This window comes from Meles meles, chromosome 16 (assembly GCF_922984935.1).
Source record: "Meles meles chromosome 16, mMelMel3.1 paternal haplotype, whole genome shotgun sequence".
In the NCBI taxonomy this organism is placed as follows: domain Eukaryota; kingdom Metazoa; phylum Chordata; class Mammalia; order Carnivora; family Mustelidae; genus Meles; species Meles meles.
In genome coordinates, this window is record NC_060081.1 from 77,601,429 (window position 1) to 77,617,279 (window position 15,851).

Below are 15,851 nucleotides of genomic sequence, written 5' to 3' on the forward strand. Positions count from 1 at the left end.
TCACGATTCAAGCGTTCACTTATTTACCCTCTTCTTAGATGGTGGGCAACCAAAGGGCAAGGACTCCATCTGCCGTAGTCACAGCAGTGTCCTCAGGAACCAATGCTTCCTAGCTCAGAGTAGGCAGAGACAAAGTATTTGTGATAATAATAACCAAGGCCCTTAGCTCAGTGCCTGGCACAGGCAGCCATCATTATGAACGTGGGGCGGGGGGGGCTCATTGTTACTTCTGATGGCAAAGCAGTTTTCGTTTCAAATCTATCAAATAACCAGGAAGTGAGAGAACAAAATAGTTCTCTGGACGGGGCCTATTGTCAGGGGCAAAGCCCTTGGCCTCCTTCTTCTTCTGGGGCAAAGCTCTTGGCCTCCCATTCCTGTAGGACCAAGCTCCCCACAGGCCCAGGACCTACCCTGCTTTATAATCTCTCCTCATTTTCCTCTCTCTCAAGGACATCATTCCCCAGAGGCAAGAGTCCTTCCCTGAGGCTTCAGAGTTCCTAGCTTCTGCTGGGCTTGGGGGGGGGGGGGGCGCACCGAAAAGGACACGGACACGGACAGCTCACCAAGTCTGCCAGGCAAGGATGTGGTCCAATGTCAGGATTGCTAGATGAAAACTGATGTCCACTTCGATTCTAATTTCAGATAAACAAAACGTTTTCCAGTAACAGTATGTCTCAAAGGTTGCATGGGACCTAATCAACCTTAAAAAAAAAAAAAAAAAGTATCTGTTGTTTATCTGAAACTGAAATTTAACTGAGTGCCCTGTATTTTAATTTGCTAAATCTGGCGATCCTTCAAAGTGATCAAACTGGGAGGCTGTAACCCCAGCCTGAATCCGCTGTGGACCTCACTTTCTTCCTTTCCTGCGGAATCACCAGGACCACATCAAGAACCTCCTGGGACGGTTTTGAGAATTGAGAGAGCGGCTACTATAAAAATATCAGTAAGGCAGGAATTTTGTTTGCCTTGACCACAGCTGAACCCAGTGCCTAGGGCCGCGTCAAGCACACGGAGGCAGGGGGAGGTGGGGGGGGAATCACTATTTCTTTTCATGAAAAAATCGCTGATACTATTTTTGCCTCAATACAACCTCTTATCCCCTTATAAAAAAGAACAAGCAAACAAACAAAACCACCATAAATCTATTTCAAGGAAAACTGAATCCAATATCCCAAACACGTCGTTCTGGTCCCCCCCTGGGCCCATCACTTTAACCCTCAGGTGGGAGAGAACCTGATTGAACTCTGTGCGCCTGCGCACTCCACTCAACGTTACGCGCATGCGGGGCGGCAAGGTGTGCGCATGCCCAGATAGAAAGTGTTGGAAAAGAGACCGCCGTCGCCAGAGAGGCTGTCAGGGAGGGTTCATTGCAGCGTCCGGCAGGGCCGTCTTGGTCGCCTGTGGGGTTCCTGCCCTTGGAGCTTTCCCCGGCTGTCAGCCCTCATGGCCTTTGCGCCCATGGGGCCTGAGGCCTCGTTCTTCGAGGTTTTGGACCAGCACAGGGCTTCCCTGCTGGCCGCCCTGAGGAGAGGCGGTGGGGAGCCTGCGGGCGGGGGAACGCGCCTGGCCTCCAGGTAGAAGGGGTCTCTCAGGGACACAATGCTGGGGAGTTAGAGAAGAGCTGGGTCCCCAGCCGGGAGGGGGTGGGGGCTTGAGGCGCTCTGAAGGGACATGGCTGACGGCCCTTGCCTTCTCCCCGGTCTTGGGATGAGGCGGGCCCAGGAGCGACCCCCTGGCTTCGCCGGCCGCTCAGGAACTCTGAGAAAGCCGTTCCTCAGAGCTGAGCTCTCCTTTTGAACTCAAAAAGCCCGGGGGCAGACCCCGCCCCTCGTGTCTTCGAGAATGTTCCCCTTCTAGAATGTTCCAGGAGCATCCCCACAGCGAAGCTCGCAGGTCTCCTGAGAGTCACAGAGGTCAGGGAGTTGAGGGCACAGCCTGGCTTTGTGTTTGTTTAAAACAGTTTCTTTGGGTTCCGTTTTAGCTGAAAAAGCTTTCAGAGAGAGAGAGAGAGAGATCTCCATCCGGGTTTTACCAAAATGAACATGGAAGCGGGTGATAATGAGACAACGGTGTACACACGTTTTAAGTGATTGGTTTAAAATCAGTTAAAGCAGTTGGCGGCTGGCGAGGTTGCTTAGAGCCAGGTGCGGAGGCGCCGGGTTACTGCGATTCTCCAGCTGCGCCGCTCGGAATTCGCTACAGAGAATGCATTTATGTTATTGACCATTTTTACTTAAGATGCTGACTCCCTCCCCTCCCCCCACCCCCATCTGCTGTTCTGGTTTATCAGCAAAGTGTTTCAGCCTAAACGAATGACTGTCTTATCTTCAAGAAGACTAAGCCAACTACCAAAACAAAACAAAACACACAAAGTGGAAAACATAAAAGCAAACCGATTTTTATAAAAGTATTAGGAGGAGAACTTGCAAGGGTGAGGAAAGGAGGGAATGGAAGTCCCCTGTTTAAATTTCAGGTGCTAATTAACCTAATTGTATTTTCAAAGTTGTCACAGTGTTACCTTGCAACTTTTTTTTCCCCTCCAAACTGGAAAAATGAGATCTTTCCTTGAGTCGGTTTTTATCTCTCCCTGTTAGAAAATACTGATTGCTTTAAGATTTGCTTTCTGATAATGTGCATTTTCTCTTCCTTCCTTCCTTCCTTTTTCACAAACATTTTCAAAGCAAGCTCTGACATTTCTGGGGGAATTAGAATGTTCTACATTCTACATTTGCGCATTTTCTAGATTTAATTTGATTTCCCTTCTTAGGCAATACACTAATGGTATTTATAACCAAACAACATTTTTTGAAGCTGATGGCTTGTGAAATTAAAAGTCAGCTCATAGAAAACTGGGCTAGGTCTTCTTATTTTGCTGTAAAGTGGGGTAATGGTTGCCAAGTCTTTCCATGGTAGTGATTAAAGTTTTTTCTCTTTGTATCACTAAAACTCAAAGGCAGATTTAAGGCATGAGATCAATCAGGGTGATGTGTTACAATAAGAAGTTATTTCTTTTGGAATATTTTTTGCATTGCATTTTTGGGAAAGATTAAATTCAAAGCCAATATTACATCATTTTTAATTGAAACATTTATCAGTAGTATTTCAAGCGAACAAATTTGAATTTAAGTAGGTTAATACGAAGAGATTAAAATATATTTATAAATCATATTGTCTAGTTATTGATATTGTCTAAAAGGGAGAGATTACTTCAGTTGGTAATTGTTTGAGAAGTAAAATTACAAGCAAATGAGATTTCTCTGCAAATAACCACCGTAAAGACGGTTTAGTGCAATGCCAGCGTCAAAACTTAATGGGAGAGATTCGTACGGAGGCGAATTACTGAGTCTTAAAAAACAGCCAATGAAACAAAAACCTACTTTTCTGTTGATCTGGGGGAATGTTACATATTGTAAAGGTCTAATTTAGAATTAAGATTGAATCATAGTGTGTTTATTTTTTCAGTTCTGAGGTTCTTGGATCTATAGAAAGTGTTATCCAGGACGTCATCACAAGCGTGGCAAGGAATGAGGCACCTGCATTCACCATAGACAACAGATCAAGCTGGGAAAATATAAAGTGGGCATTTTGCATTTTACATTTTTGAATACAATACCTGTGTCATTATTTGAATTTATTTGAGTTTGAGTTCTAATCTGATTTCTTTTACTGCTTTTACCCTGCCTAGAAGGATTTAAGGAAGTTTACAAAATACATACCTCATCGGCAGGTCATAGAAACTAGAAGTGGGTGTAGATAAGGCAAAGGGAAAACAATGCTAGGAACAACAAATGAAGCTCCCAAAGAGGTTAGAATTCAAAATGCATATGATAAAGTCTTACAGTTCTGCTAAAAGCAGGCTTCAAAACTGGGATCTAAGCTTTCTAGCACTCAAAGTGGGGTAATATGACCAGTGGAATTCTGCAGAAATACTGCAAAAGCAAAGCACTTGCTCTGGGGAGCTATAAGCAATCCTGATACGGGGAGGAAAATAAATGTGTCTGGAACACAGGCTCTTTCTCCTGGTCGATTCCCCCTGCTAAGTCATGTGTCCCAAGAAGGTAAAATCGGCAAACAGCTTTGTCAAAGCCCTCCAACCTGCTCTTATCTTTTGTGTTTTTCAGATGCTCAGCCTGCAGAGTCTAAATAATGAAAAACACTACAATAGTCCTCAGTAAGAGTTACAGACACAGAATAAAAGTAATCTTGAGTTTCCTTAGTCACTAAGTATTCTTTTCTGGTCAGTATAATGAATACAAATGAAACTTTTGAATCCTACTTTGCATCATTTTGCAGAATGGATTTCATCCAGCCCTTGAGGCCGCTGACATTCAGCGTATTTGCCTGGTGCCTTCTGCCACCTTTAGGACAGGCGTGGCAGTTCAATTTAATAACCTAATAACAAACTGCTATTTCAGTTAATGTCATTTAGGAAGTAAATCAGAAATATAGTTCAAAACTTGTTAAATTGAGCAAAATTAATGAGTAAATATTAAAATGAGCAAAATGCTAGTAAACTTGTGAAAATAGTTCACATACACTAAATGTCACAGGTTATACACTAAATACACATTATACTCAAAGGTATTTAATTCACTTGTTTCAAACACTTTATTTTAGTGCTTCTGTATGTCACAAAGCTAATTACCTTACTTCTTAATTACCTTACTACTACTTGGAATTTTCTAAGATTGTTGAAGTTGTCCTAAAGCTTCAGTGCCTCTGTTGAGAGGAAATGTGGGTTTAGATGATGTGCAGAAGAGTGTATTAAGTGTATATTGTTTGGTGTTCAGAAGGCAATTCTTTTTTTATCTTCTCGCCTTTCAACAAAAACTCAGGTTTGAAGATTCTGTGGGCCTTCAGATGGCATCTTACTGTACCATGAGAAAAATCAGAAGCGATTCACTAAAATCAGTTAAAAAATTTGGTAAGTTAATCTTTCTTATCTTTTAGTAATAAGTAAGTTCGGCTACTTCCTGGGTTTAGTTGTTTCTAGTTGAATAATTTTAGTTGTTCTTTAATAGACCACCCTTATACCGGAAGTAAAGTTATAGAATTTTTCATTGTCAGTAACCACGGAAGCAGATTATAATTCCAAAATAAATTTTCAAGGTACATGATTCAGTAGAAAAGTTTTCTCTCAATTTTGCTGTTCAGAGAACAATTAATTTTATTTGATCCTTCAGGAAATTATTATCCTGTACTCAGTACTTCTGTGTGGAAAGATAATTTTTTAAAATGTTATGGAAAGTAACTGGGGGTAGTTGAAATCCTTGATAGTGGTGTGTTTTGAATTAATGAGAGAAATGATGAGTAACTTATTTATTGTATCTTATTTTCCAGCCCTAATTCTTAAAATATTGTCCGTGATTTATAAATTAGTACAGAGCAACACTTATGCAACCAAAAGGTAAATACTTGTTTTGGTAAATCATTCCTTTAAGACAGTTTAGATTAACTCCCATTATGTTTTGAAATGGTACATAAGACTAGACTATGGGTAATAAGTTACTTTCCTTATATGTTGTGTTTCATCCAGTTAAAGCCTCCTACAAATAATACTCCAATACTTGTCATAGTCGAAGAGAATATGGCTAATTAAAAATATATATTTAACTTTCGTAGAGACATATATTATACTGACAGCCAACTCTTCGGTAACCAGACTGTCGTGGACAATATTATCAATGACATTTCTTGTATGTTAAAAATGCCAAGGATAAGTCTACATATAGTAAGTAGCATTTAATACAAAACATCTTATTTTAAGACGAAAGATTTGTGTGAAATCATAATAGAAAAACAAATGTAATCTGTGCCTTGTTTTTGTAGTATTTGATACTACATGTCTCTTATTATGAATTTAAGTAATCTACTCTCAGTATATTCCCTTAGATGAATGGACTACAACAAGTGAATTACTAAGTATTCTTTAATTCGTTAATATCCTTACATATTTTCTCCTTTGCTTCTTAAATTCCGATCTGAGCTAAAATACATGTAGTGTGGCAGGTGAATGTGAGGACTGACTCAGCCATGTAGAACGTTAGTGAGGGGCACCTGGCTGGCTCAGTCGGTGGAGCATGGGATTCTTGCTCTTGGGGTCATGAGTTCGAGCCCCACATTGGGTTTAGAGATTGCTTAAATAAATAAACTTTAAAAAATATGTCAGTGAAACAGTGTTCAAAAACAGCTGTTATTTTTTCAGTTATCTACATCAAAAGGTTTAATCGCTGGCAACTTAAGGTATCTGGAGGAAGACGGCACCAGAGTGCACTGTACCTGTGGTTCCACAGTAAGCATATTCACGCACCTGCTTTAACTCCCTTTCAGATCCTTTGTTTTTGAAATGTATTTTATTTCCTGCTTTCTTATGTCGTTTGGAGCTTAAGATGTTCAAATAAAACTGAAGGGTGAGTAAGTGTATGCTTTAGGGGGTCGTCCGTTATGCAGTTTTAAAATATGCCAGTTGTCAAATGTCCTATTAAAGATAGGCCTTCCTTTCAAAAATGTACTATTGTCTTCAGGTAGAATGGAGCTTGGCTATGTTAGCATGGTTATTTGTGTAATCTTGATACAGTTTCCTGGTTTGGAAATAGATCTGTTTAATTCTGAGCTATTAGCTGGGCTTTGGCACCTGGAAAGGTCACAGCACTAACCTGCACAGCAGTCTGGAAATGAGCAGGAGACACCTGTGCGCTCTAGGGTAAGGAGGGCTTTAACTCACCACTTTCTGCCGATTAAGCCACGTAGCCACAGAGTTTCCGAGAGATTCTCACCTGCCAGGAAGTAGTTTGGGTGGCACATCTGTCTTCTTACTGTGGAATAAATCTGAGGAATAAATCTCTGATAACTGGTATATTCAGAGAAAAATGAAATAGGGTTTGGGGATATACTTTAAATGTGGCTAAACTTGCTTTTTATTTAAAATAAAAATTCTCTTGTTTTGTTTACTTAGGCTGTTGCTGTGCCATCTAATATTCAAGGAATCCAAAGTATCCTTTGAGTGGGAAAACTATTTAAGCTCATAGAATGTGCGTTCATCCATTATTTTGATAAACCAAGCCTTCATAGTGTGTTACCGTCACGCTAGACCCTATGGTGGTCAAGATGAACACACACAGTTTCTGCTTTAGGGGCTCTCTGTCTAGTAGGTGAGACTAGTATGGAAATATGTGAATAGATGTCTATATATTTGAAGGTAAAAAGGAATATACCATACAGCTGTTTGAAAATTGATTTCTACAGCACCACTATTTAACTGGCGATTAAATGGAAATATTCTTGGCTTCGAATTATCAGCCTTAACGTCACAGATTTAATTACAGATGCAAAATTTCTATTAATTGTAGAAAAAGATGCGACATTTCAGCGACTCCTGGATGACAGCTTTTGCAACAGAATGTCCCCGTGCATCATGGTTACGGTATTATATTGTCGCCCTTTACTCCAATGCCAAGACTAACATACTATGTTGGTGACTGGCAAGAGGGGTTTATAACATTATGTCTGCAGCTCACACAATATTCTGTTATCTGCATGGCACACCCTTTGGGGTGATAGAGTAAGAATTTCCAAGGGGTTATTTAAACATCCTCAAGTCTGATTAAAATCCAAGTGGTGGTCCCAATTCTTTTTTTTTTTTAAGATTTTATTAGGGAGAGAGAGGGAGCTCGACGGGAGCCTGACGGGAGTCTGCTCGACGGGAGCCTGCTTCTCCTCTCTCCGCCTGCCTCTCTGTCTACTTGTGATCTCTCTCTCTGTCAAATAAATAAAATCTTAAAAAAAAAAAAAGATTTTATTAGGGAGAGAGAAAGAGACAGAGCAGGATCCAGGTGGAGGGGCAAAGGGAGAAGGAGAAGCAGATTCCCACTAAGCAGAGAGCACAGTGCGGGGCTCAATCCCAGGACCCAGAGATCATGACATGAGCCGAAGGCAGATGCTTAACCGACTGAGCTACATGGGTGCCCCTGGTGGTTCCAATTCTTAAACAGCAGTGATTTTCTAATACCACAGTGAGTTTGCACAGGCTCTCAGAGTCACCTACAGGCCATTCCCCCTCGGCAGCTTGTCGCAGCTGTCATGTGGTAACACCGGAGCTGCTCTGTGTTCCTCCCCCGCAGCTGTGTACATCGGGTAATTACATGAATTCCATCAAAGAGAGTCGCTTTTCCACACATACATGCCTACATAACACATATACACATACAGAAACAGACACAGATACAGATATATGCGCCAAGAATGGCAAAGAACCCAGAAGCATACATTGAGATGCCACACAGGCAGCCACAGGCATCAGTGAGCAAAGGGTAGTCAGCTTCCGCCCGACGTCGTGTGGGAGGAGTCGATAACCCTGGAGTAATCAGGGACACCTGCTGGACTAGGGCCGAATGACAAATGACATGTGTGATGCTGCCTCTCCATGTCCCCGTTGGTAGATATGACCGATTTTTATTATTTCTGTTTGTGCTGAAATGTTTCCTTGGGATCATTTCCCAGGACTGGGGTGGTTGGGTCACAGTGACAAATGGAGGCAGGCTTCTTCACTGTGTTGTGTAGACTGTACATTTTTCACAATCCACACTAGTCTTCCACCTGAAATTTGAGGTGATCTAACTTTTCTAACTTTTAAATTGTTGATAAGATAAGGAAAAATTTTCGTCAGTTTCATTCTGCTGAATTAAAATGCATAATTTCCCAATCTTGCTTTTAGGGAAAGGGGGTACCTGACCTGAACACAAGACTTTTGGTCAAGAAGCTGTGGGATACATTTCATATTCCTGTTTTCGCCCTTGTCGATGCTGATCCACATGGTGATTTGTCGTTGGACTATTTGAAGCAGTTGTCCTAACTAAATCCTTTTCGTCATGCTTATAGGTGTACTTTTCTGCTCTTAGAACACTTTCATAAATTATTTTAAAAGAAGATGGTTATTAGATTAAAATTAATGACTGTAATCATCTGAGGCAATTTATTTTGCCCCATTGAACTGAACAGTAAGTTTTTTTTATTGGTGGTGTCTATGAAAAGAGAAGTTGCAGGTGTTAGGTAAAATGTGAGCGTACACACGATCCAACCTGTTATGTGCAAGGAGACCGACTGTAAAGGTGACTTTCTTCTTACAGGCATAGAAATCATGTGCATCTACAAGTATGGATCTATGGTAAGTACAGAAAAGTATTCTTTCTTTTCCAGTGTTGAGGTAGTTCGTATTCATCAGGGGGATTGCTGCATTCATTTACCAACCCTTAGTTAGCTGAGGACCCCCAAAGTGTGCCGGGAAGCTACTCTCCTAGTCTACGGCCAATCTGTGTTAGTGGCTGTGATTCCAGCTTCCAGCATGACCAGTGTGACCACAGATGACAGAGTGGGATTAGCTGTGGGCAAGAGGCAATATAATCCTCCACTCTCCCAGCCTGCTGAAGTAACTGTGGGAACTCAGGGTAACAGCAAGGTCTGATTGCCAAATAAACTCTGAAAATTATATACAACCTTGAATTCTGACATTGCCAGTTCCCTTTACACCCACTGTAAGGAAAAATGAAAACATCACCAAATTTCACCACTAGAGTCTGAACTACCATACATCAGTCGTTCTCAGAGTATGGTCCTAGACAAGCAGTGCTGGCATTCCCGGGGAACTTGCTAGAAATGCACAGCTCAGTCCCCATCCAGGCCTCCTGAACTGGAATGGAATCTCTAGGCATGGGCCCCAAGTGACTGAGATGCATGACCAAGTTTAGGCACCACCGGTTTACACTTTGGGCGTCCCCAACAGATACATTTATATGACATATACATTTAGATGAAGTAAGTAGTGAAGTAAGATGTTAAAACACAGAATCATGAACAACAATAAATGAAGGTCAGAGGTTCATTTTTAGTTTTAACGTATATAAAAGCAATACAGAAATCCTAGAGCAGTTTTAAAACCTTCACTGAAAGCCTGGGTTAGCAAAAGTGTTGGTGATTTTCTTAGTTCTGTGGGTTCGGGGAGTATGCAGTCTTTTGTATTTATCCTTCTTAAGTGACACGTGGCTGCAGAAACAGGTCTGCTGGTTTTCTGCAGAGTAGCCTCACCTAATGTGCATTTGCTCTTTATTTTAGGCGATGTCTTTTGAGGCCCACAATCTCACAGTTCCAGCTATTAGATGGCTTGGTCTCCTCCCTTCTGATATTAAACGGTGGGATTAATTTTAGTCTTAGTAAAACTAAGTTATTTAAAATGATGACTCATCATAATATGTAACAATAAGCTGAAAAAGTGACTGCACAGGAAAGCTACTAATGTGTTTTGTTTATATTGTCACAATGACACATGATTATAGAATTATGAATTAAATGCATTGATATTTCTGTTTCAATTACAAAAAGCCTTGAATGAATTTGGTTAACTGAACTTTCAGCTAGAAAATATTTTTTGTTTTACCTTATGGTTAAAAGATTTTGTAATATTTAATTTTATTTTTTTAAAGATTTTGTAGTATTTCTATAGTCATAAAGTATAAGACATTGGTTCTAGTGAAATGGTAATTGTCAACAACATCATTTGCTATATGAATCAATTTTACTGTAGATTTAAAATTTTGATTTCATTTTTAAAAACTTAATTTCATTAAAAAAATCTCATTTTAAGATTACTTAACATTTGGGAACCTAAATTTTGGCAAGTTTAGCATATATGTTCATTACAGAAAAAATATCATTATGTAACAAGATAAAAATCACTTACTGATGAACAGCTTTACCCATGCAAATTATTATTACTCTGCCTGTAGCCCTAACTTGTTCACAAAAATGGAATCATGCTTTGTTACTTTGTAGTCTGCTTTTCTCACACAACACAATGAAATCACTTTTCCATATCCATGACCTCATTCTAGTGTCTTCTGTTACTGAGTTCCAATTCTGGATGTACCAGTGTTTATTCAGTCAGTGCCTCATTTGGGTGGTTTCCAGACCTCTGATAAATAGTGCTTTGATGGGCCCCTCCTGTAACTAAATCTGTGCCTGCATCTTTAATTAGTCCCTTAGTCCCGAAGGCTGAATTCCCAGAATTGTTGGGTCAAAGGGTAGGCACATTTTTAAGATTTTGACTGCCCTCCAGATAGGTTAATTATTTTTTTTCTCCTGGAGAGTGAGAGCCCACCTGTCCCTCAGCACAGGATATGATCCCTTTTATTCATCTCTGCTAATGTGATATTTTAAAATATTTCATTGTTTTAATTGGCCAGTGTGAATGAACTTAAACGTGTTTATTGGATTTCTTTAAGCAATGAGCAAACCTTGCTACCTGGCCCTTGTTTCCTAAATTTGGAACGTGAACAGGTTTTGGGTGATTGCCACTTCTTACAAAATGAGGGCATAAGAGAAAACATTTAGTTTTTCGTTTTTGAATATTTGCACTCTTTTGGATCAAAGTTTTGTTCCATTTGGTGTCTGTGCCCTGGTCAAAATCCCTTGGGGGTGATCTGTCTGTATGAAAAGCTTTCCTAACACAAAGTCAGGACAAATGATCTGATAATTATTAAGGTGGCGGGCTTGGAGAAACTCTAGCTGCATCTCATGAATTCTGCCAGTGCCCTCGAAGCCGCTCCAAGTAAATGGACAATGCAATTTTTACAGAGTGTGATGGCTACACAAACATAGCTTCATGGGAAACCCTCTAGGCTCCTACCCCCAATTTTATCAAATTGTTACCCTATCTGGTAGCTGCCCCTGGCAAATTATCATAATTGCGGGGACACATTGAAAAAGACTATTTGAAACTAGAGTTCTCCTGGGAAATCCAGGATTTGTGACTTCAAAAAGTAGTCTATACCATAAATCCTGGACCTTTGCTGTTCTATTTTTTAAAACACACACCAAGAAAAAATTACAATCCAGTTTTTTTTTAAAAACGTAAAACTAGATACGGGTGTGTGTATTTGTGTGTGTACACACATGCACTTAAGTGAAATAAATTAGTAATAGACTAATTTCCTTGACCCAGAAAGTTCTCATGAATTACAAAGAATGAAGTGCTCCATGGAACCTGAGATCCCACCATGACTCTCACTGCTGGCCACGCATTTTCTCTAGGCCACTGCTTCGAGGCTGTAGCGCTCTGGGAGCATGGGGTGTCCACACTCTTGGTGGTAGTGCCATTGGCTTTGTGTTTATCACCTGTCTATGTTCTTCTTGTCATTGTCCTGTGCATCTGGCAGGAAAACAACAATTTACAATGGACATCCACTATGAATTTGAATCTTTGCTGGTCTAGGACATGTCAGATCCCCCAAATTCTGGCTTTTAAAAGAAGGATCTGTAATAATTTGCTTATCTCTTATGTCTGAGTTTCTTGAAATGGTATAATAAATTAAAATATATATGACCTTTAAGTTATAAGAGCACTCTGTTTTTGCTGATTTTTTTTTCATTTATTTTTTCTAGGTTAAATATACCTAGAGATACTTTAATTCCGCTGACAAAACAGGACCAGGTGAAACTTGACAGTGTCCTGAAAAGACCTTATGTTACTTGCCAACCATTTTGGAGAAAAGAAGTATGTTTCTTTCTAAAATTCAAGTGTCGTATGTTTTATTGCCTTTAACTTTCATAGTGGTTATTCACATAATATTTTGCAAATATCCTCTCTGAAATTTTATGTAACCAACAACTAATGTGAGTGGTGTTTGGCAGTAAATGGTTGTTGAAAGACTGAAATGCTAACGCTAATAGCTAAGATCAGCTAGACAGAGCTGACCTGTTTTTATCCTCATCATTGTTCTATACCCATCGTCTATGCATAGTTTATGAGGGGAGGAAAGAAAAGAGAGAAATCACATAAAGATACTGGAGCATCCTAGTTATCAAAGATATCCATACTGTGTATTCTTCTGACATTTTTTTCCAGAAGAGTTCTGGAATGTTCTGGCCAAGCTAAAACCTATTGCCCATGGCTTTGGGAATGGGACAAGTCTAGATTTCCTAGTTTGAGCCGACGGAGCTGCGGTGCAGGACTTGGTCACAGCTGTGCTTTACTTCTATTGACAGATGGAGATAATGGCAGACTCTAAACTGAAGGCAGGAATTCAAGCTTTGACCTTCCTATCATCAGATTATCTTTCCAGAGTGTACCTACCCAACAAATTAAAATTTGGAGGATGGATATAAAAATATATCAGAATGTATCTTGTGATTTTAAGAGGTTTTTCATTAGTTTTATTTTTGGTAGTAGATACCGTCCTGGAAAGAACATATATTCTTAATCCTGTAGAGGTAAAATAATTTTCCACTAGTTATATTTTTTGTGAAAACAATTTTATTTGGAAGACTTTATCCTTCTCTGTAGAGCCTGAGTTCTATCCTGTACTCTAAAGTAACTTATAAAAGAGTACATATTATTTTGACTTCTAAATTTTATTTGAAAAAATACTGTACAAATATCATCATGGTCTACAAAATATTTAATTCCTGCAATATAACTAATGTTAAGGCATGAAGCATCTTTTTAGTACCAAAACTAATAATAACCTAAATTTGAGAAGTTGAAAATGAATTAGAGTGTCTAACATTCCTTTTTTGCCTTCATGGTGTAGGGGGTCACACCCCATTCGTCCATTCATGGAAGTAGTAAAATTTATCATGAATAAATTTTTGGGTTGATGCAGTCTGAAGCACTAAATTTTGTTTCTGAGTATGCTTTTTATTATTAATAATTTATCTGAAAATTTCCCCAGGGTTTTATCCATTCTCACCCCAAATCAAGTCCCTTGACTTCCGCTCTAGTCCATGTTTATAAAACATGTTCAAGGTTTACAGAAGCCTCAACTTTTGCTAAGGTCCTTCTGTAATAGTAAAGAATTGAACAACTTCCCTCATAACCCTATCTGAATGTTTCCAGAGTTAAAAATAAAGTTTAATGACTTTATTCTGTACTTTCAGTAAACGTTTAACTGTATTGAGGTTACCTGTAACTGTAAGCAAGAATATGTATTTAGAGGAGAACAGAATTGTTGGTGAGTTATTTTAACAAGATAGATGCTAGTTATAATGGGTCCCATTTCTGAGAACTTACCTGTGCCAGTCACGGCTTACACACTATCTTAACTTTCACAAGGGCCCTGGCAGGTCTGTAACTACGTCTGTAGTTTACAGGTGAGAACACAGACGATGTTGCATGTCCAAAGCCACATAGCAGGAACGGGGCAGAGTGGGGACAGGAGCAGGACCAGCTACTGAATACGTGGGGCCAGGGCAAAATGTAAGTGTAGGGCCCTCCTTCAAAAGTTATTAAGAATTTCAAGATATCAGCAGAGAATTAAAGCACACACTGGGGGCTCTTCTTAGCATGGGACCTGGCGTGACTGCATCCACGAAGCTGGCCCTATTCCAGAGGTTCTGGGAAACATTAAATAAGGTCATTCAATAAAAGAAAATACTTGTAGAGCACATATTACGTGCCACGTATTTTTCTGGGTGCTTTTGATTACCAACTAATTTCATCTTCACAGAAACTCTGTGAGCTGGGTACCTTTCTTATCATCCCCACTCCCCCTATACGACAACAGAGGTGCAGAGCTGCTCAGAAACTTTTCCCAAGGTCTCATAAGTACTAAGCAGTGGAGCTGAGACTCACCCCCAGAGCCTAGCTCCATGCCTTGTGCTTTAGCCACGACACTGGTACTTGAGAAGTGTGTTACGTGTGGCCAAGGCGGCACACTGCTCCAGAAAGGTCTACAGATCTTACTGTTGGCTAGCGGTCAAACCAGGTCCTCCCCATGCCAAGCCTGCAACGCCAACAGCGCTGTTACTTCCCCTGGTCACGTCAGAACCAAGTATTTCATTTTGAGAATATTCTGTGAGACTCTCAAATTGACTTGTGAGACTATCCCAAATTGTAAAGACATTTTTATAAATCACAAGTGTTTCTTTAAATTTATACCTTCCTTCCTTAATATCTAACATCACTGAACTTTGACAAGTGAAGGAGAATATCACTAACCTAGAAATACGTGGCCAAGCCGCAAGGTGTCTGGATGAGGACATCCTGTCAAAATGGAAAGCAATGAAAAATCTACAGTAGAGTCATTAAATTTTGAAAATAAATCCAAAATTTTTTGAAAGAAAATTTGAAAGGGGCTTGCAGATACATTCAATTTAGATAATTACATTCATTTCAAGTTTATGATGGAAACTTAAAATGATTTTCATTTATTTGGGAAAAGGAAATCGGAGAGCAAAATGCACTGTGTTTTGGCTTTGCTGCCTATCTTTGATGCAGATGAAAACCTAACATTAGTAGCTATTGGGAACCATCTCGAATTCTAATTCTCAAGAGTCATTTCTAAAAAGGATTACTGTAAAGTAGATGGCCATTGACAGGGTGACTGACAACAGATGTCCCCTCTGCCATCATCTGCTGTGTTTATTTTTCATATTTTCATCATTTTAATTAAGCAAGAACATTGGTATTGGAATTTGGAGTTTTATAATGAAAGTGAATAAAAACTAGTACAACAAAAAGATGTTCAGAGAATCTTATTTTTTCCTTAAGGGCTCGTTATCACCCTCATGAAAGAAAAGCTCTTGTAGCATCCCCAGGTTTCTGTCATCGCTGATGGTGCTGAGTGACTTGAGACGTCATGATTTCATGGAGAAAAAACACATTGCAGTTTCTACAAAATTGTCAAAAACATCCCAGGTTCGCCATCTAGGTCTTCTTTAACTGGAGCATCTTGGTTGAACTGTTTGACGGTGGTACCTGTTTATTGATACTCAAAAGAACGGATGCTAAGATAGACGCTGTCAAAGCTAAACCACACGCACATGTGCACGAAAAAATATTGGCCGCAGAGTGTTTTTGTAGC

At 39.7% G+C, this 15,851-nt stretch overlaps 1 protein-coding gene across 2 annotated transcripts; it reads left to right on the forward strand.

Moving 5' to 3' along the window:
* The first annotated feature begins 1,443 nt into the window (after nt 1-1,443).
* SPO11 (SPO11 initiator of meiotic double stranded breaks) lies at nt 1,444-13,155 on the forward strand. 2 transcript variants are annotated; one of them, XM_045981748.1, is made up of 13 exons: nt 1,444-1,574; nt 3,463-3,576; nt 4,836-4,924; nt 5,341-5,407; nt 5,623-5,731; nt 6,206-6,292; nt 6,956-6,992; nt 7,314-7,423; nt 8,714-8,813; nt 9,126-9,163; nt 10,108-10,184; nt 12,433-12,544; nt 13,036-13,155. In XM_045981748.1, the coding sequence occupies exons 1-13, from the start codon at nt 1,444-1,446 to the stop codon at nt 13,153-13,155; spliced, it is 1,191 nt and encodes a 396-aa protein (XP_045837704.1). The 2 variants fall into 2 exon arrangements, with proteins under 2 accessions (XP_045837704.1, XP_045837705.1); XM_045981749.1 differs by lacking the exon at nt 3,463-3,576.
* Nucleotides 13,156-15,851: the final 2,696 nt, after the last annotated feature.

Excerpts from the sequence above, each read along its gene's own strand:
- SPO11 (XM_045981748.1), top strand. The coding sequence starts at position 1,444 with ATGGCCTTTGCGCCCATGGGGCCTGAGGCCTCGTTCTTCGAGGTTTTG. Across the intron at positions 6,293-6,955 it reads ACTGTACCTGTGGTTCCACA|GCTGTTGCTGTGCCATCTAA; the intron begins GTAAGCATATTC and ends TTGTTTACTTAG. Across the intron at positions 7,424-8,713 it reads CCCCGTGCATCATGGTTACG|GGAAAGGGGGTACCTGACCT; the intron begins GTATTATATTGT and ends TCTTGCTTTTAG.